This window comes from Balaenoptera ricei, chromosome 10 (assembly GCF_028023285.1).
Source record: "Balaenoptera ricei isolate mBalRic1 chromosome 10, mBalRic1.hap2, whole genome shotgun sequence".
Lineage (NCBI taxonomy): Eukaryota > Metazoa > Chordata > Mammalia > Artiodactyla > Balaenopteridae > Balaenoptera > Balaenoptera ricei.
In genome coordinates this window covers 17,561,558-17,588,152 of record NC_082648.1, presented here as the reverse complement: position 1 = coordinate 17,588,152, position 26,595 = coordinate 17,561,558, and the positions used below count along the sequence as shown (strand labels likewise).

General features: G+C 36.1%; 1 protein-coding gene across 3 annotated transcripts in view; it reads left to right on the top strand.

The window, feature by feature from the left end:
• The window catches only part of SLCO1A2 (solute carrier organic anion transporter family member 1A2), a 107,018-nt gene that overhangs the window by 32,345 nt on the left and 48,078 nt on the right, over nucleotides 1–26,595 (top strand). Inside the window, exons 1-3 of one of the 3 annotated variants that reach the window (XM_059934523.1) lie at nucleotides 18,993–19,076; nucleotides 21,474–21,663; nucleotides 22,018–22,139. In XM_059934523.1, coding sequence (XP_059790506.1) covers nucleotides 22,080–22,139 — 60 coding nt within the window. In that variant the 5' untranslated portion in view covers nucleotides 18,993–19,076; nucleotides 21,474–21,663; nucleotides 22,018–22,079. Of the gene's footprint in view, nucleotides 1–18,992; nucleotides 19,077–21,473; nucleotides 21,664–22,017; nucleotides 22,140–26,595 lie in introns of those variants that run through there. The other 2 variants (XM_059934522.1, XM_059934521.1) reach the window with 2 other exon arrangements.

Sequence of the window (26,595 nt, the reverse complement as noted above, 5' to 3'; positions counted from 1 at the left end):
TGTGTTATTTATATTTTAGACTTTATTAAATTTTTTTGTGATCAGATACATGGTTAGTTTTAGTAAAGCTTGCATAAGCACTTGGAAAAAGCTGTATTTTCTAATTCAGGTACAAAATTCAATAAATATCCATATCACCTCCTTTATTGAAAACATTATTTAAGTCTTCTGAATCCTTTCTTATGCTTTTCATTTTTCTATGCCTTGGACTCGGGGGGAGAAATAAGTTGCTATTGTTTATTTCTCTCCCTGAATGTCTCTGCCTATCTATCTTTGCACCTCCTGAATTTCCTGCTTTATGAAATTGCCGTACTCCCACTGGGTGCATAGAAATACATAACACATCTTCACTGTGAATTGTTCTTTTTAGTACCTTTAACATGCCTTTTGCTCTGAATTTTAATGCCTTTTGCTCTGAATTTTACCTTGTCAGATATTATGATCATGACTTCTGCTATTTCTTTTTTTTTTTCTCTTTTCTTTTTTGGATATCATTGCCAATTCTTTTAGTCTTTCTGAATAACTTTGTATTTAGTGTGTCTTTTATACACAGCATAAAGTGGGGATTTGTTTTGTGAGTTATCTGAAAAAATATCTTTCTTTTAATAAGTAAGTTAAGTTCATGTATTTCTTGATATAATAGATATGTTTGGTCTTAGTTTTGTCATATTAATAATGACATTTATTCTATAGTGCTTAATTTATCAGACTTTGATCCAAGCATTTTATATATATTATTTAATCCTTACACAAATCCTCATTTTTAAATATATGATGAAACTGAGGTACAGAGAGGATAGTAACACACCCAAGGCTACAGAGGGAGTTAGTGGTAGAGCTGGGATTCAAATTTAGTCTAGTTCCTGAATCTTGTCTTTTATTGACTGCATTATATAGCCTCTTTATTTTGTACTTTTTATGCTAACTCTGGGTAATTAATTTCCTAAGATTGATTTTTCAATTCACAAATTATCTCTTTCATCTGTATCTGATATGCTGATACCCATTCCATGTGTTTTTAATATCAAAGATTAAGTTGTTTTAGTTTTAAATACTTCTTGGTCATTTTTAATAGTCGTTTTAGGTTGATTTAAAAACAGTGCATTTATTTTGTTTTTAATCATTTCATAGATGGTCAGTCAATATTGTTTATCTGATTATCTCAACATATTTTCCTTGGAAATTTGGTCTGTATTTTGTTTCTGATGACTCTCAGTGGCAGTGGCTTGATATGTGTTTATAAGACCATATTTTTTTTTTTTAATTCTTTTTTTTAGATTAATTTATTTATTTTTGGCTGCATTGGTTCTTCGTTGCTGCGCACAGGCTTTCTCTAGCTGTGGTGAGCGGGGGCTACTCTTGTTGCGGTACGTGGGCTTCTCATTGCAGTGGCTTCTCATTGTTGTGGAGCATGGGCTCTAGGTGCACAGGCTTCAGTAGTTGCAGCATGTGGGCTCAGTAGTTGTGGTGCATGGGCTTAGTTGCTCCACGGCTTGTGGGATCTTCCTGGATCAGGGCTCAAACCTGTGTCCCCTGCATTGGCAGGTGGATTCTTAACCACTGTGCCACCAGGGAAGTCCAAGATCATATGTTCTTCAACTAAATCTGTGGGAATCCTAAGGGCCCATATTGGGGATATTCCCTTAGATAGGATATGGTTTATTTGCCACCGTCCAGAATTTGCTGACATCTGAGATCACTTAAGCTCCAAGGAGGGTCAAGGTGGTAAAGGAGACTCACATTAGCTTCCAACGTTGAGACAGACCCAAAGCTTAGGACTTCAAGATCTCAGGACTCCTATTATTACTTGTTCCCAGAGAGACTTTCTTTCACTTACTGTTTACTCATGGCTCTCTGCTCAGATTTCATTTCATCGCCTCCCCCATCACACTCAGATTTCCTTTCCTTCTTGTGAGCTTAGCCATGCCTTAAAAATGTTTGTCTTAATTTGTCCAGGTTCTAGTTGTCTTTTAGTGGGAGGGCCCTTCAGTATAACTTCATACTACAAAAACAGAAGTGTGTATGCATATTTTAAGGACTTCCAATCTATGTAGTCAAATTGCCCTCTAGAAAGCTTATAATAATGTACACTCCATTAGCAGTGTACTAGGATACACTTTATTCTTAAGTTTGCTAACACAGGAAATTGTTTAGAAAAAAAATACCCATAAATCACAAGAAAAAAGGAAAGTAGTATCTTTATATTAACTTAAAAATTTTTTTAATTTTATATTGGAGTATAGTTGATTTACAATGTTGTGTTAGTTTTAGGTGTACAGCAAAGTGATTTAATTATACATATACATATATCTATTCTTTTTCAGGTTATATTAACTTAATTTAAAAAAAAATTAATAGTGCAATTTAAAAAAATTTAAGTGTTTCTTAGGGTCATTTATGCAATTTATTTTTTAATCACTTAGACATATGGATTTGGATATCAAGATAGGTCTGATCTGGATATAGAAAGTCTTAGACATGGGTTATATAATCCAAGGAGAGCATGTACAACAAGAATAAATTAAGACAAAGTATATCTTAGGAAACATCAATATTTATGAGACATTTTGAGGAGTAGGGGCCAGAGGAAGAGATGGGAGTGCTCAAATATGACTTATTGGGAGAAAAAAGTGATGTCAGAAATCAATGAAAGAGAAAGTCCAAGAAGGAAAATCTTGGTATGAATGCCACATTATGCAGATAAATAACATAGGATGAAGACTAAAAAATAGAAATTTGAGGTCAGCCAGTAAAAGTTCACTGCTGACTATAACTTGGGTGCATTCAATGCTTGGTATGGACAGACACAGTATAATGGCATAGCGTGACAGTCCTGAAATGTTACTGATATAGATCACTGGATCTTAACATATTGAGAATCAAGCATCCTTTTAAGACTCTGATGGGGAAAATGAGCTCTGTTTTTCTGGAAAATGTGGATTTGAACATGCAATTTAAAATTTGAGCACAATATCTAGAAATTCATATTCCCTCTGACAACCTCCTTTATATAGATTCCTCTACTGTAGCCTCATGGCAGACTTTTAATCATAAAGGCAAGAAGAAAGACAGACCAATAGCTTCAGGAGAGGTTAGCGTTAGGTTAAGATAACAGGTCAAAAAAGGCCTGGCACTTACTAACTACATATTCAATAAATGTTTTTTGACTTTTCAGTAGGATAGGAGAGTTTGGTAAGATGGGAGAGGGAAAAGATAATTGTTGGTATAGTGTCCCCAGAGAACTGGGAGGCAATGGGATTGTGAATATAGTGGAGAGGATAGTCTTATGGGGATGAGGGAAGCAGACATTAGAAATGTGTGTTTTTCAGAAACTGCTTTGTGTCAGGCATTGTGTTAGAACATGTTTGTACAATACCTCACTTAATCTTTAAACAACCCTGTGAAGTAGGAAATGTTAGCTTTTACAGATGAGCATTTGAATGTTTAGAGAGATTACATAACTTTTTCAAATTCATGTTAGAAAGTGGCAAGGAGAAGAGTCTAACCTCCATGTGTCACACAACAAAACTGCCACACTTGGTACAGTAATACAGAAATTAAGGAATTAATTACTATCGCTAAGATTGGACTTGGAGGGGAGGGAAATTTGGGAAATTTGAGTCTCTATTTTCATTGTCAAACTGTTACCAAACTCAGGTTCAACTGTTCGCAGCTTGAAAGCCAATAAATGAGAGACAAGTGTTGGTGGGAAAAGGAAAGCTTGCTTTATTCAGAAGGCCAGCAACCTGGGGAGAAGGTGGACTTGTGTCCCAGAACCAGCTTCGAAGATTCTGCTTGGCCATGAAAGTTTTTAAAGAGAAAAAAATCTCAGTTAATCACTGAAGTAGGGGGTCAGATTCTTTAACATCTTCCATAGTGTGCAGGCTTGTTAACTTCTTGTGATCTTTCTTTAGATGCTATCTTGTTCATGCAGTCAGCTCACAGGGTTACTGAAGGGGAAGCTGGAGAAAAGATCTAGTCCTCCATTAATTACTTATTCTTCATTCCTACTTCTTCAATCTAAGAAAAAAATCAACAGGTTAGACAAGGCATGGTGTGATCAAAAGATTTGAGAGGTGTGCTTGGGTGGGAGATTGGTGAAGTGTGGAGGCACCTGGTATAAAGGTTAAGTTAAAATACAGCTTTTGCTAAAGTGACAACAAAAAGGGCCTCCTGCAAAGAGCTGCTTCCTGCAAAGGGCTGCTTACAAAACGGCAGAATGATCCACTGAGAATGACCATTAGCCTGGCCTACTCCTCTCTACTGACTTGTCAGCACTGTCCCTTATGCCTGGATGGATGTCACACAGTCCTGCAGCCCCTGGGCCCTGCATCCTGCCCACCTCCAGGTCTGACAGCATTGGAAGCTGGGATTGACGCAAACCTCTGGGAAAGAGCCAAGTTGTTCACAGGAGATCTTCAAATATGAGCTAAATGAAAAGGGAGAACAAAAAGAACATAAAAGATCCATCAGAGGGATCATGTATTATTTCTTACCAAAGCCACCCAGCTTTGATTTTATTTTTGTTGTTAGTTTGTTTTTTCCTAAGACCACCCAGTGAGTACAGAAAGAAGCTGTGGAATTGTCCATGGTGTAGAAGCCTTAGGACTAACTTTTTTTCCCCCTCTGTACAATATTACCGTCTATCTTGGTTCAGCAGATTATTAGCTCTTTGAAATCTTATTTACATTTTTTGTTTTGTTTTATATTCAGGACACTTCACAAATAATATTACTTTTGTTGTTTGTATTTGAGTTTTATTATAATTTGATCTAAAGCTAAGTAACTTCCAAACTAAGTTGATATGTGATAGAAATTAACTGGTTCCAAATAGTCATTTTTTGTTGCTGTTGTGAATACTGTGGTTGGATATAATTATAGAGATGAGTTTTAAGGGGTAATGTGTATAGTCAAAAGAACTCTGGTTTAGATTTGATTATTTAAGCAGATCTGATAATAATTTGAGTGATACCCTGTGATTAAGTTGTAACACTGCTCAGAGAAGTGGCATATGATTAAGGTTGAAATCTAGCTATTTTATATTCACTGTTAAAAACGTTGAATAACCTATGCCAAAAATTCCTTTAAAGATTAGTGGTTTCCCTCTAAGTGTAAATTGATTGGTTGACAAAATTGCCAAGTTCACTGAGATATTTTTACCTACATCCACTCATACTCCTCCCATCCCCACTCCCACGGAAACAGTCAAACAACCAATGAACCAATCAAATAGTAGAGGAACAGGGAAAGAGTATTTTTATTTTAATGTGTTTCAGCATAAATGGATTGAAGCTATTTGTTGCACTAGACTTTTGGCTGTGGGTGGAAAAGCCAACATCTATGTATTCTGAAAATATACGGTGAGTTTCAGAGTCCCACCACAACAAAGTGTTATGTGTAAACAGCAGATGACAAACAAAAAGGAGTGTTTACCTGTGGGCAGTCATGAAGGGCTCATTGAGAGTGAGTGATGTTTTTGGACACACACTCAGCCATAAGATCACCCTTGATAGGAAGACTCAAAATGTTCAATTTAGAGATGCCCTCAGTCAGATGACCTAATTGAAATCAGATGAAGGGAGAGATGTAGGGTAATGATCCAGTTACTGGGAAAATAGGATAGGATTAGTTGAGATTTTACTGACACTACAGAAATGGAGCCACCAGACTAAAGCCCCTTAGGCCTTAGAATTTCATCTAATTGCTACCATGCACCCCTCCTAATCCTTCCTCTCTTTGCATTTCCAGAGATAAATTCAGTTTTGGCGATGTAGGTCTAGACTGAAGTGCTTGGTGAAGTACAATTCTAAGCTGTCAATCTTTGAAATAAAACAGCAAACCTTCCTTTTAAAGACTATCCTGAAATGCAAAGGGAGGAAAGGCCAGGAGGGCTGGATGATACCAATTAGACAAAATTCTAAGGGGTTTGTCATTAAAGCCCTAAGGAGCTTTAGTCTGGTAGCTCCGCATGCAATGGAGGACGTTATGCTACAGGAAATAATCAACCAGTCACGGAAGGACAAATAAGGTGTGATTCTACTTATATGGGGTACCTAAGATAGTTTAACTCCTAGAAACAGAGCAGAATGGTGGTTTCCTGGGGCTGGGAGCAGGGGGAAATGGAGAGCTACTATTCAACAAGTATAAAGTTCCAGTTACACAAGGTGAATAAGTTCTAGAGATCTGTTGTGTAACATTGTGCTTATATTAACAATACTATATTGCATCCTTAGACATTTAAGAGGGTAGATCTCATGTCAATTGTTCTTACCACAATAAAAACCAAACAAAGCAAAACAGAAATAAAATAAAACAAAAATAAAATGTGGACTGTTAAAACCAAGATAAAACCAAATCAAACAAAAACCCCAGCAAGCGATTAAGAGGCCGATGGCAATTGGAGACCTGCCATTTTCCGTAACAATATAGGGATCTGAGGGCATCTTGAATCCCTCTCAATCTGTCCTACAGATTTTGTCCCAAGATTTTAAGTCACAGACTGTCAAGACTTCTTTGAAACCCAGGAGAAAAGCTCCTAAGGCCAAGTTCAAATCAGTACAAACTAAGACCCAAAGGCCAAGGGCATGTTCGTGGGCTTCCAGGGCATTTGTCTGATCTCAGTTATTTGGGGACATAAGAAAGCCTGGTGTTGGTGCATTTCAAATAGTCCCTTGATTCACGGTTCCTTCCAAAGCTTTTAACATTTTCCAGTAATGTTTATAAGTATTGTAAGGCATTTTAGAAGGTGCAAGACACCAAATGTGTGTTGTTTGTGGAGACACTTTGAACTCTCCTGAGCTGGGTGAGAGTTTTCTTTAGGTCTGAGGCCCAGGAATATGTTGTAGGTGAACTAGAGACCACACTTTGAGAAACTGCACAAATGAAACAAGACAACTTGCTTTTCATCGTCACCACACCCTGAACTCTGTGACCTCCGGGCTTGTACCTCTCATGTTATGGATGGAGCACGGTTCACTGTGTCATGTAATTGTCTACATCTCTTATCTACTGGCTTCTAAGGTGCTTCAAAGTGAGGGGTACTGATTGCTAACTTCTCATTACCCAATGCCTCTTAGCAGAGTGCCTCGGACACATTTAGTCACCTTGTTATTTTAGTGTGATGTCATATGTGTTTCAGTTTTTCCCAGATTCTTGTTTGCTATTAATAGCCTTTATTTTTTTTGTTTGTGGTTGTTGCTCTAAACTTTAATTTTTTAAATATAGGTATTTTGCCTCGAGTTTTATGTTTAGAAATAACTTTTTCTCCATCATAGCCTATAAATGGTCATAAAAAATTCCTGCTAGAGGTTCTTTGTGCATTTCATTTGGGATATGGAATGAAGGGAGAATTTAATTTTTTTCTTATAGTAATCAACTATCTCAAATAAAAGTAATAACACTAATAAATAATTTAGTTGAATGGATAATAAAAATAAAGAGATAAAGAGTCATATGGCTTGATCATTTGTGGCTTGATACAAGACTCAGTGAATATTGGGCCCGAGGACAAGGAATGATATATGTAAATTCCTACTTATTCTGGCAGTCTGAAGACATGTTACACTAACGCAAGACCAACCATTCATTTAGTCATCTTTGATTTGGTTGAGATTTCTTGAATCCATATTTTTGAACTGCCTAGTAGTAGGTAGGTAGTACATGTTCCAAACTCAGCACCAACTGGGAATTGTGGGTATAAAAATATGGTAAAACCATAGGCTGGGCAACAGCTGAGACATGAAACAAGAAACGTTTCTGATCAGTAAGAATGGTACTTACATTCTTATGGTGAAGTACAGACAATTATTGCAAATGCAGGTAGAAAAGCTCATGAAATGGTCTGAGGTTACTGATTCACTTCAATACCCAACCCACTGCTTTGCACCCTTTGTACCAAATAAATTGCACTTGAGGAAACAGATCAATTTGGGCTAACTTATGTACCAACAATGAAGTTTTAAGCAAGTTTTCTTCAAAGTTGTTTCCTTTTTAACAATCAACTTTTTTCCAATTCAAATTACCAAAAGAATGACAATTCCTCTGTACCTTAAAACACTCTTCACCTTTCAAAATGATACAGTCTTAACAGATGGGCTATAAATAGTGGCTTTTCCCCCTGTAGTTCAAAATAAGTCTGAACTTGGAATCAGTCATATTACTAAGAGCTTCCCACAAGGAGTGAAGGAAATGCTCTACCTTACGTAGGTGGATTTACATTGCAATTACCATAAAATACAATGAACCTACTATTAATGTCACAATGGCATGTGTATGGCTTGCTAGCTCATCTTGTTTCCAAATGAAGTGTATTGGAAAATGTGGGTGTTTCTTTTCCAGTGGAGTGGAGCAGACAGCCTTGGTTATATCTTTGCAGATTCAGAATATACAGTATCTGATGATACTGGAGTTTGGGTCACACAACAGGCCAAATTCCAGGCAAAGGGAAACTGCTTTGGAATCTATAACTAGTTTTTTGCTTTGTTTTTTAAAATAACTAGGTATTTATCACTGCTGGGAAGATGTCAATACCAAAGGTTTTGCTGAAACTGGGTTAAAAAATAGTCATATATGCAAATACCATATGATATCACTTATATGTGGAATCTAAAATATGACACAAATGAACTTATCTACGAAAAAGGAACAGACTCACAGACATAGAGAACACACTTGTGGTTGCCAAGAAGAAGGGGTGCGGTGGAGGAGGGATGGATTGAGAGTTTGGGGTTAGCAGATGCAAACTATTATATAGAATGGATAAACAACAAGGTCCTACCGTATAGCACAGGGAACTATATTCAATATCTTATAATAAACCATAAAGGAAAAGAATATGAAGAAGAATATAGATATATACAAGTTTTCTTCAAAGTCATTTCCCTTTTAGCAGTCAACTTCTTTCCAATTCAAATTACCAAATTTGAATCACTTTTCTGTACAGCAGAAATTAATACAACATTTTAAATCAACTATACTTCAATAAAATAAATTAAATAAATTGTCACATATGTTCCACATATGTTTTCTTTGGGGGTCATATCTTCTCAATACAAAGTCACATAGTTGGCAGTTACAATTTGATTTGACCGTACGGACTATCAATGCAAATTCTCTTAAACATAATAATTCATCCTTGATCTACATCCTGTGCTCAGCAAAAATGTGTCCGTGTTTGATGGCCCTTCAATACATACTCCCCTCTCGCCATCATTTCACGGAAGTAGGTGAATTCTTCAAAGACCAAGGCACTGAAGTTCATTTGTGGAATAGCTTATTTCTAAATTTACTAGTTTACCAGATATATTGTTTTAAAGATTAATCAGCATAAGCATATTAAATGGTTCTGTATATGCTTTCCTATAAACATAATTTATTGACTAGATTAAGTGAATATGAATATTTTCTTTTTGAATACATTCAAGTACCCAATGAAAAACATTTTACATAAATATATTCTTCATAAATGCATTCTCCCTAATTATATTCTTCATGAATATATTTTTCACAACTAAGAATATTTTCAGTGAATTTATTCATCTTTATTATGCTTTTAATACTAACTTAGGGTGGGAGGGAGACACAAGAGTGAGGGCATATGGGGATATATGTATACATACAGCTGATTCGCTTTGTTATACAGCAGAAACTAACACACCATTGTAAAGCAATTATACGCCAATAAAGATGTTAAAAAAATACTACCTTATTAGAACTTATTCTTAATATATTTATATTAATATTTATTAGAAAATTTATTCGAAAATAGTCATAAAATCACCAAATAAGCCTAGGACTCAGCTTTTGACAAATTGAACATTCCTTAAAATGTATTTAATGAAAGTATATGTATATTTAAAAACAATATTCCTTATAAAAAGTTTTAGTAAATTTGACAAGTTTGGTGTTTGGTAAATTGACATTGTGACTGACCTCAGGTTTAATTCTCTTATCAGTTCATTTACTTAAGAAAGCATAATTTGTGATTATCTTTCATGACTTGGAATAGAAAAATACATCTTAGCTTTATATTGTTCATTCAGTCTTGCTTACTTGGCTTCTAGGATAATATAGTGAAAACTAATTTAAAATCAATTATAATTTTTAACAGGATACTATGAACCCATTCTCACAAGTGATAATGATCCTGAATTGTTCAGGATTAGCTGTTTACCTAAAATGAATGAGCAGAGTTCTTTATTGTCTGTGCTCAACGGAAAAAAAGATGTTGTGGTCCTGCTTGCAAAGATGTTACTGCTTCTCTGGTTCTAAAATTTTAGAAAAGGCTGGACTGTTCTCAGTCTGTAGACCAATATGTTTACGTCATAAGCATTGGTCCACCAAATTGTAATAATTTAGTTTTCCTACTGCAAGGAGGAGGTAGATTCCATACAAATATGCTACTTTCAACAGACATTTAGCCTGGATTTTCTGAGATTTAGGTGAAGAATGAATTGAATTTGAACCATGAAAAGTCACGTTCCTAGAAAATTCTATGGTTGTACTTAACAAGACCAAACACAAAACCAAAACAGATCAAAACCAAAACAGCTTCAAATAACTGAAGGTTAAAAATTAACCTGCTTCTTTGAATGTGCCGTTAATGTTTTTACAATAACTTTTTGGGGTAATGAGAAGTACCATTTAGCTCATTTACTCACTGTCTCCTATGGAGTGATTACTCTGTGTTTATATGAATATGGATTAGGAAAATTGTTCTGCACATATGAGCTAGGGATTTTGAAGAAAGAATCTTTATTGTCAACACTGATTTTACCAAGAAAAGGGGGAAGTCATATTGCAGTTAGTTGTTAAAGAAATAAGGAATAGCGTTTACTAACGTCTGAATTCAGTATACAAGAAGACTCACTCTAAATCTAAAAGCTCAAACTGTTACCTTTCCTTTAAAAAAGAAAATCCTTATTTGTATATAGCTTGAGTCAAATGCATTGTTAATTTTGCATTGAGTAGGACTTTAATTAATCTGTTCATTTTCTCTTGTCTTTCTCTTAGGCATATAATTTTCTGCAACATTCATTCAGATAAGTTACTATATAGTAGGAAGGATCTTAAAACATTTTCCAAACCAAATGTATTTGCCTCTTCGGTTTCTTGTGTACTAAAATTCCTAACATGTGAGCTAGTCCTTTTAATTAAAAAACTTAACAAAGGGCCCCTATTAAAATATGAATCTGCCTGGGAGGAGCATATTAAATTCAAAATTAAAAGGTGGTAATATATCAGTATGAATGTATTAACTAGATTAGTTTCATAGCAACTAGAAAATAGTAGAACCAAGACATAAAACACTGTGGAAAGTGAGTCAGGTGAAGCACTATAATTCATACTTCTGTGAGGCCAAGTATGGGGTACACTGTGGGTTTATGGTATGGTGGGTAAGGGGAGGGAGGTATTCCTTGGATTACGTCTTCTCTCAGGCTTCCTATAATGCTAAAACTGTGCAGCTCTCTCATTCTAGGAGTTCTGAAAGGCAGCACATGGAACTGTTTAACCCCTAACATTAATGCTACATACAAATAGTCACTCAGTAAGTGAGAGTTATCTGATTTTTGAAGATACATAAATTCAGTTACGGAAATGCCAGTTTTCACTGCTCAGCGGTCCTTTTATCAGATTTACCCAGCTGGTGAAAGAAAAAAGTTTGACCCATATTATCCCTTTGCTTTTTTTCTTCTGTCAGTTCTCACACCTTATCTGTATGAAGTTGCCTATGTGTAGACAGAGTAAGTGGCCAGGAAATGGATGTGATTTGAAAGGTATTGCAAAATTTTGTGCTATTCTATCCCATGTCCCTGCCGATGGAAATGTCCATTATCGACATTTCTCCAACGCATGAGATAACCAAGGTGAAATCTTTCTCCTGCATTTTACAAACATATGCATTTTTTTTCCACTCTGGGAAAGAGGAAAAGGATAAGCTACTTCCTAATCAGAATGGTGTCTTAGGTAAGCAGGTGTTACACTGGAAAGCAGCAAAATGAAGCAGTCAAGGAACATATATAAAGAGTTAGGAGAAAGGGAGAAGAGAAAAAAGGGGCTGAAAAATATGTTTTCATAGAAGTTAGTCTTTGATTTATCCTGTCATCTCTCATATTGATTAAGGAGAAAAAAGGTGACAAGGGCAGTTTGACTCTCTGGAGATGACAGGTGTAGGTCACGTGGGTGCACACGTGCATGTGGGTTTCTCACAGTGTGTATAGGTGTTTTAGCTGTCCTGTTAGTCCCTAGGTCGATTTGAGTGAGAGTTGCTCTGTATGTAGTTGTTGTTTTGATGTGCTTGTGATGGGAGGTGAGACCAGTGTCCACTTACTCTGCTATCAATCTCTTTTGAAAAGTTTTATAAATTAAAAAAGTTTATTTAAAAATAGATGATTCTACCTAAAATGTTTTATTTTAGATCAATATGTTTGTAGACAAATTATACACTTTATATTTGGTAGTATTAAGTAGGAAGGCAAATTTTTGTCATATATATCATGTTATTTGTCATGTGATATACACTCCTTATTTTAAATTAATACTGAGAAAAAAGCATGACCTGTTAAAAAATAAATTCAAAGATGACATTCTGTTGTATTTGGCTTCAGAGAGTCATACATTAAAATGTAGATTGGTGTTTAATTATTGTATGTGTTAAAGTGTTAAAATAAGAAAAAAGCTGATATAATGTTTGGAAGTTTTACACTTTGGAGTTTAAAAATGTTTGGAGTTTAAAAAATCTTAAAAATCAATAAACTTAGTATTATACTGTTTGTATTTTCTTTAGAACTGAAGAAATAAGATAATAGATTTTATGTCACTATTTGCAGATATTTCTAACTAGATGAAAAAAGAGCATCTAGATACCATTCTTCATTTTATTCTTTCTTTCCAAGAATTGGTTTTGATACAATGGAATCATAAAATGAGGTACTATGCTGTTGGAGGATGGAGGGGACGAAAAGTGCCCACTGAACTGAGAAGGCGTCTTGAGACCGAAAAACAAGGCAGGCAGCTCCATATAATCAATGGATCCATTTATTATAGGGCAACTTACTCACAAGACAGGATCTATTGGGATCAGGCGACAACAATCCCGAGGCATTCACATCTGCACTCTGCACCACCGAGGAGCCGTTGGGGCAGTTTTATAGTTAACCAAGGGAATGGGGTGAGTGCTTGGAAAAAGGGTGTACATTCCTAAGTCAAGATTTGTGAATGGGGGGACTTCCCTGGTGGCACCGTGGTTAAGAATCCACCTGCCAATGCAGGGGACACGGGTTCAATACCTGGTCCAGGAAGATCCCACATGCCGTGAACCAACTAAGCCTGTGCGCCATAACTACTGAGCCTGCGCTCTAGAACCCGTGTGCCACAACTACTGAGCCCACGCACCACAACTAATGAAGCCCATGTGCCTAGAGCCCGTGCTCCGCAACAAGAGAAGCCACTGCAATGAGAAGCCTGTGCACCGCAGGGAAGAGTAGCTCCCGCTCGCTGCAACTAGAGAAAGCCCGCGCGCAGCAATGAAGACCCAGTGCAGACAAAAATAAATAAATAAAAAAATTTATTAAAAAACAAAAAAGATTTGTGAATGGGTAACTAGTCTCATGGGTGCTGGAGAATACGTCAGGGAAGGTTTTCATCGTTTTGGAGAGACTAACAGAGCATAGAGGCCACCTGGTCCTAATGATTATTAAACAATATCTATTAACAACAAATCCCTTGACCACAGAGAAGTGGTTTACAGAACAGTACAGTCCTGGGTAGGGTCAGTGGAAAGAGAGAAGAAACTCTGAGGGCTCAAGATGGTGTCAGTTATTCTAACAGCCTTACACAGGCAAATTTTAGGGACTTCCCTGGCAGTCCAGGGGTTAAGACTCCACACTCTCAATGCAGGGGTCATGGGTTTGATCCCTGTTTGGGGAACTAAGATCCTACATGCCATGGGGCCAAATATTTTCTTTATGCTCCTCATTAGGTTATATTTTAACATCAGTGCTTTTCATGCTTTCTGTCTTTATCCAATGGTCTATTAGAGGTATAAATAAAACCGTGTATGACCACAAATATAGTTTAAAATTGTCTAATATTCGAAACCAACATGCTGACAAATGGTACTCAGCTGAGTGGTAAACGGCGGAGAGGCTAGTCCTGCCCACACTCATCTGATTAACACTAGTCCTGAGCATCTCGCTTGATATTTATTCAGAGCTCCAAACTCTTCCCTTTATATAATTTAAACAAGTGTTTTATTTACTAATACCGAAGTAGAAATGAGAATTGATACCCTTATGGCTGGAAGCACATGGAGCCAGTTGGGAAGTTCTGAGTAGCAACTCTGGATGCTTCCGGGCTCTAACAGTCAGTGGCTCTGGTCAGGAAAGTTACAGATGCCTCAGGCTGTTCTGCTGAATTAAAGTCCAAATAATCAAAGAGAAGGGAAAGAAAGAGGAGACTGACAAAGGTTCTTAAGGAAAGCAAAATAATTCGAGAACCAAGGAAAAAAAAGTTAAGAAAGTTGTTAAGAACACAGCATTAACATAGATTAGAAATGTGCTACCTTCTTATTACGTTTTTAAAGAATCAATTCCAGTGACGTTTGTTCTTTTCCCCTATATTTTTGTAATTGAAAATATATGTAATGATCCTTGTGGAAAACAGTACATAACTTTCCAATGGAAAAACAAGACAAAATCAATCATAATCCTACCCAGAGGTAACCACTATTAAGATTCTAGTTTTGGTCCTTCAATATTTTATCTAAGTGAATACAACAGTGAACATACACACCACACCAGTGGAGAGGCAGCTTAGGGTACTGGATAATAGTCTCTAGGGCCAGACTGCCTGTATCTGAATCCTGGCTCTGACACATACAAGCTGTGTGACCTTGCACAAGCTACTTGACCTCTCTGTGCTTTAATGCCCACATCTTCAAAGTTGGGATAATATTATTTAGGTCATAAGGTTTTTTTTTTACCATTCATTCTCTTTATTTTATTATTTTATTTTATTTTATTTATTTATTTTTTTAAACATCTTTATTGGAGTACAATTGCCCCACAATGGTGTGTTAGTTTCTGCTTTATAACAAAGTGATTCAGCTATACATATATATATGTCCGCATCTCTCTTCCCTCTTGCGTCTCCCTCCCTCCCACCCTCCCTATCCCACCCCTCTAGGTGGTCACAAAGCACCGAGCTGATCTCCCTGTGCTATGCGGCTGCTTCCCACTAGCTATCTATTTTATGTTTGGTAGTGTATATATGTCCAGGCCACTCTCTCACTTTGTCCCAGCTTACCTTCCCCCCTCCCCGTAAGTTTTCCTCAAGTCCATTCTCTAGTAAGTCTGTCTTTATTCCCGTCTTGCCCCTAGGTTCTTCATGACCATTTTTTTTTTTTTTTAGATTCCATATACATGTGTTAGCATACAGCATTTGTTTTTCTCTTTCTGACTTACTTCAGTCTGTATGACAGACTCTAGGTCCATCCACCTCACTACAAATAACTCAATTTCGTTTCTTTTTATGGCTGAGTAATATTCCATTGTATATATGTGCCACATTTTCTTTATCCATTCATCTGTTGATGGACACTTAGGTTGCTTCCATGTCCTGACTATTGTAAATAGAGCTGCAATGAACATTTTGCTACATGACTCTTTTTGAATTACGGTTTTCTCAGGGTATATGCTCAGTAGTGGGATTGCTGGGTCGTCTGGTAGTTCTATTTTTAGTTTTTTAAGGAACCTCCATACTGTTCTCCATAGTGGCTGTATCAATTTACATTCCCACCAACAGTGCAAGAGGGTTCCCTTTTCTCCACACCATCTCCAGCATTTATTGTTTGTAGACTTTTTGATGATGGCCATTCTGACCGGTGTGAGATGATATCTCATTGTAGTTTTGATTTGCATTTCTCTAATGATTAATGATGTTGAGCATTCTTTCATGTGTTTGTTGGCAATCTGTATATCTTCTTTGGAGAAATGTTGTCATAAGGTTTTATGATAACTAAATGAATTGGCAACTCTAAAGCTTCTAAAACTGTGTCTGGACTATAGCAAGTAGTATATAATGTGTGTATGTTTTATTATTATCTCCAATTATATATAGTTTTACAAAAATGGTATCACATTGAATGTAATATATTAGGGTTTGTGTTTTTCTAATCTGGTCATAGCCCTTTAGGACAATCTGCTTCTACCTGCTCTTCTTGTATGTTGGAGTCTTTGAGAGTGTCCAATCAATAAATACCAATAAGTACCAGTGGCCCCCCCATCCTAACTGTGAATCAATTGAAAAATAAGAGACACGTATGACACACAGATTCCAAAACATCACTTCTAGCACTGACAAGCTGATGTGAGGGCATGCGGCTTATTTCTGCTGGCAAGCAGGTTTTCTTACAGTTAACCTCCAAATAGATCAACCTCCCCACGTCAGCCTTCTCCACATGGAGTGAGTGAGGGTATGGAGAGGAAGGACATGTCATGCTCATGGAATTCCATCTATATAGAAGGAAATAATAAGAATGAGGAATAATAATATTATCCTTTTCCCTTTTTCTCCTTCCACCATGGAAAAGTTTTCCTTCTGATTTTAATGTACTGTTTTTACTCTGCTTGTTGAAGCATTTTAACAAAGCACTTAGTGGTAATTGAGACTATGTATCTCGAATTTCGTTGGACATTTTCCCCACATATAACTTAAATAAGAAAGCTGGATATACCTTGGTAAGTGAAGATTTGGTGACAATGGCTGTATTTACCTGATGCGAAAGTAGTTGGTTAATATATCTGACCAGTTAAAAATCAGTTGATTTGATGACAAAATCTCATTTGGTATCACATAGAGATTGCAGGATCTGCATATGTAATGTCAAGAGCTGGCCAATTATGCAAACTAGTTAAATCTCCTGAATCTTCTATTACTGAGAATAAAAAGAGCATTAAGGATTGAAGGTATAATATCAATAACATCAATAGGTACCCTTCACTGAATGTTGATTGTGTGCTAGCATCATATTACATACTTCTCATGTATTATCTTATTTAATTTTATTGCAACTCCTCGTTGTTGTCGTGGTCACTTGTATTGGGCCCTCCCATCCTCTGATCCTTTCTGTCCTCCATGGGACTGACTTCAGAAAATTAAAATGTCCAGGTTCCCTTGCATCTGATTTCCAGTTAGGTTGTCAATGAGAGGTATTGGTGTGAGACTAGGGTTGTAGAGGGGAAAAGTCATTTCTCCAGCTCCATGCATTAAGTGGTGCCTCTGGCAGTGGCTGTGTGTCCCTAAGGGCTCGAGGTCCTGCAACTCAGCCCTTTTCCCTTTCTGATACATTCTCAGGAGTGAGAGAGACTTGCCACTGACATAAAGCTCTGGGTTGCTCACCGTCTGCCCAGTTTGGCTTTTTAACTTTTCCGATGCCTTTAGAACTAGTTTCCCATAATTAAATCCTCTATTGAACTACCTGTCATGGGTTCTATTTTCTTGTCTGAACCTTGACTTATGTAAAGATAGAGATTATCTTCATTGTATGGGTAGATTAAGTGACTTGTACAGAATCACACAGCTAGTTTAAAAACAGGCTTTTAAACCAGTAGGGCCTCCTTTTGAAGCCCAAGTCCTTAAACTACTAGGCTGTATCAAAATGATATTCCAAGTGACTGTCCAAATAAATAGTTTTCATGAATTGCTTATTTTTATTACTTAGTTCAAATTGTTTGCATGATGGCACGAAGCAGCTATTATTATCCTTTAATTGTCTATCTCTCCCATTAGCTTGTGAGACTGCTTGAGAGCAAGCACATATGTTATTCATCTTTGTATTCCTAGCACCAACTACTGTGCTTGGAATGTAGTAGAGCCTTAATAAATATTTGTGGAATGAATGAATAATAATCACTGCCATTTACAGAGTGACTATTTCATTCCAGCAAGCATGCTAGGGGTCTTATGTAAAATTTATAACTCAGTCTTCATAACAATCTTGCAAGGTAGGCATAAATATTCCAACATCATAGGTAAGGGAAAATAGGCTCAGAGTTTAAACAATTCACAACTAAACTAGAATTAAACCCTAGCTAACAGGGCTTTAAAGTCTGACCTTTTGACTATATCTAGCTGCTTCTATTAGTATGAAGGAACAAATATATAAATAATTGGGTTGGAAAAAAATCTAACATCTTATTGGATTTCCAGTTATTAGAGGAACTTCATAAACAGATGAAGTCTTATCTCTATGAGAAAAAAGAGGAGTTCAGTATTTTCTTGCCATAATTAAATGAAGAAACAAGTTTTTGTATCTCAAACTATGCCTATGCAGGCAAAAGGAAGAGAAATTGGGATAATAATCTGAAATATGAAATGGTTTAAATTGCCAATGTGGAAAACATTGGCTATTCCCATAATTACCTAATCATTCTCTAGAGTTACTTGGCATGAGATGTAACCCTGATGATATTCACAACTAGCTCTCCTAAAGACTTAGAAGTCAGGTTTTAGCTTTACTTTTCCATGTCTGGGTTTATTATCCGGCACAAGGTAGTAAGTTTTCCAAAGTAACGGGGTAGGTATTTTTATTGCTGGATTGCTGATGATGGTTTTCACTTGTGTTTCTGTGTGTTCCATACTTTGCTTTTCATGGTAAAATCATATGCATGAGTCTATGGCCCAGTTAATTTTCTCCCTTAGTTTTACCAGAGTGATGCATTTCTAGTAACTCCTCTGAGCTTGGACTTAAAATAATATCTATATTTGTAAGGCTGATTTGCAGAATCCATGTCTTATTCTTTGATTTCTGATGAAAAGTAACTAATAGAAGCAAAATAATTTGGTAAGCGTCATACAAAGAGTCATTGTTAATTCTCCACGTGCTTCTTTGGCACATACTTGCTTGGTTTGGTATTGGTTGAAATTATTTCAGCTGGATACCACCAAGAGTCTGTTCTCTTCTTGCAGAGCTAGGAGCCATTTGAAGATTCTGGAAATAAACAATTTTCATAAGGTCTTTGCTGGCGTGACCCTGTCTTTTTTCCCAGGGAAAGGATGTTCTCCTAAATCTTCTTCATGTATGTACTACTAGTTTTGCCATGATAAAGTAAAGCCTTTATTTTGTTAATTCAATAGGAGAGATTAATATAAAATTAAATGTAGGCATTTTCCCAGGTGATTTATAATAATAAAAGCTATGTCTATGTATTTAATACTGGGGAAAGTACACAGTAAGACTGTTTATTTGTTTGATAAAACATTGTATTCTCTTGTCGTTGAGACATGTCATTAAGGGCTGGAAACCAAGGGGTGTTAAAAACCCCAGAGGTTGCTGTTCCATGGGTGTAGAGTTTCAGTCATGCAAGATGAAAAAGTTCTAGAAATCCAGTAACCAAAGTGTGCAGGGAGTGAACAATTCTGTAATGTGCTTTTACCACAATTAAAACAAAAATAAAAACAAACACAAAAAGCAGAGTCGTGACCAGTAGACATGGAAGAAACCCAACTACATTTGTGTTGAAGAATTACCTGCTCTCATTTGAATGTCGAGAAGGAATTAGAGAAATAAACTGATTCTTTACTTCATAAAACTGCAGCAAGGCGTTTTCATTAGCAGTGATGACTGATGGAGATTGTCGGTGATGCTGTGATCCCAGGAGCAGAAGTCACCGTGTAAACAAAGCTGTGCTGACAAAAGGGGACTGTTCACAAAGCTGACACGAGCGCGGCGTTAAGAATATGAAGAAACAATGTGTGCATTCTCTGATTTGGGGCCAAAGTGCTCAATAATGATTGTGACGTTAACTATTGGAATTTACAAATTTTAAGTAAAAAGAATAAATCTTATTCATTCATTTATTTATTTTCCTCCGCTAAAATTTTTCAAAAGTATCTGAAAAGCTAAAATGTTTTCACTGTATAAGTTGGCAAATTAAGGAAAGTTTAATGTTAATTGAATCGCATTTAATTCTTTCCAAGTGCTTAGCTTTAAACACTACAGTGAAAAGACAACTGTTTAAAAACTTCTTTCAGGGCTGGAAACACATTTTGAAACAAACCTTTGGGGCATGATGATAAAACCTGCACAATATCACAATGCATAGAAGGAAAAACAGAATTCCCTGATGTGGTGATTTTCTGTGTTACCAACTACAACTTCTATGCCTCCTCAGGTATATAGGAAAAATAGGCATGTAGAATAGGCATGTTTTTAGCCACTAAGATGAGTGAAGACAACTTTGATACCAAGAGGAATGTATTCTCTCCCTCTCTTATCATTTGACTGGGTAGCTATATTGAGCTCTAATATATTGAAATTTAAGCAAGCTGTAGCGGGGGAAGAAAAAACATAAGGGAGAGAGATTGAGTTCTAAATGTACGAGAAGGAAAAACTGAGAGCAGTTGAGAGGTTTATGATAAAACCAGAGGTATTATAGATGAAGACCAAAAAATAGCAGTTTCCACTCTTTTGAAAAATTATCCCATTCTATGGGTTCTTCTAAAACTAGTGTTATGTACTTGCACTACACTTAAGGTGACTTGGAATTTTATGGGAGGGATTTCAGCTTGAGTTCATTTGTATTGTCATTCAGAATTGCCAAGAGTGGTCTCTCATAATTTTCACTTATGACCTATGGATTTTTTCACCACTTACATACCAAACAATTTGTATTTGATCATACACTGTCCAGTTCTATTCCAATGTGTTTTATTGAAAAGTTTTACCTTTCCCAATAAAAGTATAATTTCCTTGGGATCTGGGTCCAAGTACCTTTCACAGAGCCTTACACTTCTCTACCTAGTTTATATTGTCTTTAGGACAACTTGTCTGTCTTGTTCACTGCTGAAATCCTGGGCTTAGCACAATGACTGGCATATAGTAGACTTCTGATAGATATTTGTTGTCTTCATAAAAGAATGAGTAAAGAGAATTAAGCTCATACATAATTGTTCAGTGGCTATTGCCTTAATGTGTATAGGGGAGTAGGATTCAGGTTTTAAAAATTAGTGCCATTTGGGATATTGTTAAATGGATATTGTTCAGAGGATTTTAATCAATTAACCCTGGGGATACTGTTAAGATAGCATCTGGAAACTTGAAGTAGATTTACTAGATTAAATATAGTCAGAGTGAAATGTTTTGGTTTTTGTACAAAATATTGCCCTAATTTCAAGAAACGAAATAGACAAAATCTTTGACAAACGGTTAGTAGAATTTAATAGAGTTTAAATCATCCTTTTGTTTTACATATAAAACATTTTAGATATAAAATTGTGTACCTATATATTATATATACACATAGACACACATATATCTGTATTTATTATATATGTATACATATAGGTTTCCACTTCTATCTTTGATCTTCTCTGAAACCTCACTTCTTAACTTGCGGGATTCTTTTCCAGATCATAGAATTATTTGTTATTTTTACTTAGGCGATTTTCACGATTAAAATTCCATATCTCCCCAGGTTTCTGTGAATCAGCAGTGCCCCAGAAAGCGTTTCCCTTCCTGAGACTCCAGGGAAGTCTTGGAACACAAAGAACTTGAAGAGGGAGCCTGGCCAAATAGAGATTTTTGAGCCTTTGTAAGCTTGCTAAAGCAGATTATTAGTACAAACAAAATCAAAGTCTGTGTGTTCCTAAAAGCAGCATTTTCATGTAAGTCCAAGGAGCTCACTTTAGTTTTATTTGCTTTGGCTAAAGAAATGAAAAGCTTTGTTTTAACCACGTGGGCATTATTTTGCAAGGGGATCATAACAAATTGTTCTAATCTTTAATTTCACTAAAGAGTTACTACAGTGATTTGATGTAACTTTTTCAATGGAAAATTAACAACTAAATCTTTTCTAACGTCATTGTTCTCTAGACATGAATCAGAAGCTTCCTAGGTATTTTTGTAACATTTGTAACACAATGCATTCTGATTCTGTTATTCAGATTCAGTGTTTTCTTCAAAAGAATGACGCTTTATGACTTTGTCAGCAATTTAATAGATTTTTGTCTTCTTAAAAGAATAGAACTAAGAAATATCAAGATTTAAAGCATAAATACCTTGGAACACTCAGAAGAGCAACATGGGAGAAACTGAGAAAAGAATTGAAACTCATAGAATAAGATGTCTTTCCAAGTTGAAGGTATGGACTTGCTTTGTGTGGATATATGTATATGTACCATATATATATTTTTAAACTGAGACCTTGTAAAGTTGCTTATATCTTCGTGTATTAATCTAATAATAATGTCATACTACCTGATATATTGATAAGTTCTTGCTTTAATGAAGTTGGTTTGTAACTGAGGGTGTGTCTAAATAGGATTATTGATTCAGGCAATTTAATCAGAAATAGTTTTGAGGGATTTAAATGGAAGACAGGATCTTAAACACTTTCAAGCACACATTATATTACAGTAGGATTCAATTTCCTGGATCAAAGGCCAATTTAATGTTCACCCTTCTGGGGCTTCTAAGTCAGAGGAGTATGGAGGTCTCTCCTGGAAAATGGTTCATTGCACAGAAATGCTTTGTTGATCTGTATTCAGTGATGCCCTCACAATGACCCACTAAAACAAATGTTTACTTCAAGCTTTGGCATCATACCAATCATTCTCTATAAGAAAAATGCCCATTTTGTTAGCTGTTTCTGGTATTCTTGACTATTTCAGAGCAAATTCTTTTTGCATAGCCTCAAAGCTATTTTGCCTTCAAACAAAATTTAAATTTATTTTAAACCAAGGAATCTGGATAATTGTCTTGATTCCACAGCTAGTGCCTGCAAGTGATTTCCAAACTATGACACTGCCACCAGTTTCCTTCCTATCAAAAGTTTGTTTTCTCTTTATACATGTGTAGGAAAGATCTACACATGTACGGGAAAGGGGAGAATCATGATATAGAGCTAGAAAATTACTTTTGCCTGAAATGCTCTGTTAATTATATATTTTAAAAATCCCCTTAAATTATTCCTAATTCTCATGTCCATCTCCAAACATTGAGGGGTTAAAAATAAGGACTGAGGCCCAGGCTATCTAGGTTTATGTCGAGTTCAACTACTGACTCGCTGTGTGACCTCGGAGAGGTTCCTTAACGTCCTTGTGACTCAGTATTCTCATCTGAAAGGGGTAACAACAGCACTCATCTCATAGAATGTTTTTCTTTTTACATCCTTCAAACAATGACTGGAATATTGTAAACATTCAATAAATATTAGCTATTATTATTAATAGCATTTGTGGATAAAGGTCAAGTATTATTTATAAACAATTGGTCCTTAATTTTTTCTGACTGGAGTTTGGCAGGACTAGATATTGATCTGAAATGAGATAGCAAAATACTGCAAGCACAAGTTTATCAGGTAAAAGTAAGAGACAATCACTTCATAATTAGCCGGGTTTCTCTGTTTCTCTGACCTTAGACATATGCTCATTAAGCAACATTTTTAGAAGATATCAAAGGACTGTCTTCAACAAATTTGCTTCAAACTCTGGGGCATTATTAAAAGCTGGTAGGACTAGCTTTATAAATATAGAAGTTATTTTGCACTAGACATGAGTCAAAATGGCCACTGGTTGCTTTCACTTTATGAAGAAAACCATACAGGTTAGGAAGCCCATCTAAATGTTTCAGGAAGAGCACTGGGGTCATGATTTACCTAGTTTCCTCTCTTAAAATGTTAAATAAAAGAAATTATTCTCTCAAACATGATTTGTACTTTATTTGATAGGCCTTGCTTGCTTTTAAATATAAAATCTGAATTATAAAACCATGTGAAAATTGTTTACTCTCAACAATGTGCTCTGAAAAGATTTACAGTGTGATGAGAGACAGAATTTCTACAACTGGTATTTAATATAAAAGGATAAATAGCTAGAGATATAGCTATACTATCTTGGCAGCTATATAACGATATGAATTTTGACTCATATTGAGCTTGATATTTAAATTTCCCAGGTCTTTTTCACATACATTTCTATTCAGATTTCCCCAAACTAATTGGTGCAGATAACTTTTGGTTTAGGTGTATTTAATCCTATTGAATTTCATCTTATATTCAGCTTACTTTCAGCAGTGACTACTTCTTCAAGATGTTTTTGAATACTGATTCTGTCATTCATTCAATAAACTTGTACTGGATGCCTACTGTTTGTGAGGCATTTACTAGACCCCGAAGATACGAAGGTAAATAATATATGGATCCTATCATTGACTTGCTCACAGTATAGTGAGGGAGGAGGTTATAGGCATCCAAACACATAAATAACGTGCACTGTGGGGAATTCCCTGGCAGTCCAGTGATTAGGACTCTGGGTTTCTACTTAAGGGGCAAGGGTTCAATCACTGGTCAGGGAACTAAGATCCCGCATGTCACATGGCACGGCCAAACAGATAAATAAATAAAGTCCTTTAAAAAAAATAAAGGGCGCTGTGCTGAGGGCTGTAATAGAGGCAGGCACACAGCAGGGTGGGGAGATAGGGAGTGAGTGGTCAAGGCTACCTCGGAAGTAGAAAGACAAGGAAGACTCCACAATAGAAATAATGATAGAGTTGAGTTTTAAATATTGAGCATATATTTATCAGATTCACAAGGTGAAGAAAATCATTGCAAGTGGAGGACCACCTGTAAAAGAGATGTAAAGTGGCATGGTGAATTAAAAGAACTATAAATAGAACATTATGTTTAGGGACATGCAGCAAGAGATCATAACAAGGTATATACGAGGTTTTATTTGCCATCTAAGAAGTAGGGATTTTTGTTTATGGGAAGCCACTAAAAAGTTTCAAGAAGTGGAATCACATGCTAAATATGCATTTTATTCATTTGTTTGACAAATATTTATTAAGCTCCAAATTAATGGTGGCAGGAGGTGGAAGGGAGATTGAGGTGGGAAAGACTAAAGGAGACTAAAAAATGATTGCAGTTGTCTAAGATAAACTGTGTAAACATTTGAGACATTTCAGCATCTGGGTGGTAGTTAAAGCCATGGAAATAAGTGAGATTTCCTAGAGAGAGCGTGTATAGCAAAAAGTGGAGGGTATGAGACAAAAGCCTGAGAGGAGAAGACTGGATAGAAAGAGTCTAGAGATAGGTGGAGATACAGGTATACATGGGGGGAGGGGAGGGAATTTCAGGAAGAAATGAATGATTAATGATCTTAAATGACTCCGAGATATCAACTTAGCTGAGGACTGAGAAGTACCTATTGGATTTGGAAATCAGGAAGTTGTTTATGACCTTTTATAGAGTAGCTTCAAGAGAGGCTAGACTGTAATAGACCGAAGGGTGAGTGGAAGGTTCGTGTAGGCAATGAATCTAGACTATTCTTCCAAACAGCTTGATGGTAGCTGGAGCTACCATCAGGGATGAGGGAAGATTTTTAGGACAGAAATGTCTTGGATATAGTTATAAGTTAGTGGGGAGAGAGGCAGTAAAGTGTATGGGGATGAAAATAGAGGAGGGGGTCAACAATTGATGAATCAGGATCTCAGCAATGGGAAGAATGGATTCCAGAGCATGGCTGGAGGGAGTTTCTTATACAGGAGGAAGGATACATCCTTTTAAGATGGGAAGGAAATTGGAGGGGTAGGGAGGGGTAAATTTGAAGGTGAAGTTGCTGAGATCATTTGCTGGTCGAGAAGAGCATGGGGCTGAGTTGGAGACTGACAAAAAGAAAAGATTGTAAATAATCTTGAAGGGAGTGTACAAAGTGCAGTATAAATTGTGGGGTTGGTTCAAGATTGAGAAATTGGAAGATGGAGGGGTGAGGATTTTAGGGATATGAGTGTACTGGCTGGAGAGTAAATCGAATGGTCTCTCAGGATGGAAGTGGCATCAGGAAATGGAAAAGCCCTATGGCATAGGATTGGAGACTACCATTCAGGTTGATATAAATATATTTATCTATAATTTGTTGATTTTGAAGCATTAATCTACCTGACTTTGCTCCTTTTTCAAATCCCTTACTAAGACCTAAATCTTTTCACTTCCAATTTAATAAAACTATCAAAAATTTAACTTTTTAGTAAAACCATACTAGTTTCTGCTGATCACAATGGTTCTATCTGTTAAATTGTCCTTGAGTTTTTTGTTACAGATGGTGTCAGCCTGACTGCTGTCTGGAATTATATCAATACCTAGGAAGTGTGATTCAATATGTGGACATTTATTGTACTGTATTCATATTTGTTTATCATAGGAAGTACCTGTTTATCATAGCAAGTTTAGAAACGTTTTGTACGGTTTATAATTAAAATATTGCTTTAAATAAATTAACTGGCAATGAGTAGCAATAGAATGTTGTATAAATTGCATATTACTTTGTTCAAGAGAGAACTTAAGCAAATTTGCTACAGAAATAATGTCTTTGTGTAACGTCACATTCCTTTTTAAAAATTAACATACACGTATTCTTTTGTACTACAGAGAGTGTTGCAATGCTGAAGATCAATTTAAATCATTTGCTACATGTTATTTAGAATGATTACTTGCTTCTGTGTATGTATAAGACGTGCCCATAAAATAATGAGGCTACAAATGACCTACACAATTCAGTATCACTAATCAATTAGTCCCACTTTGGATTTTCAAAGAGAGA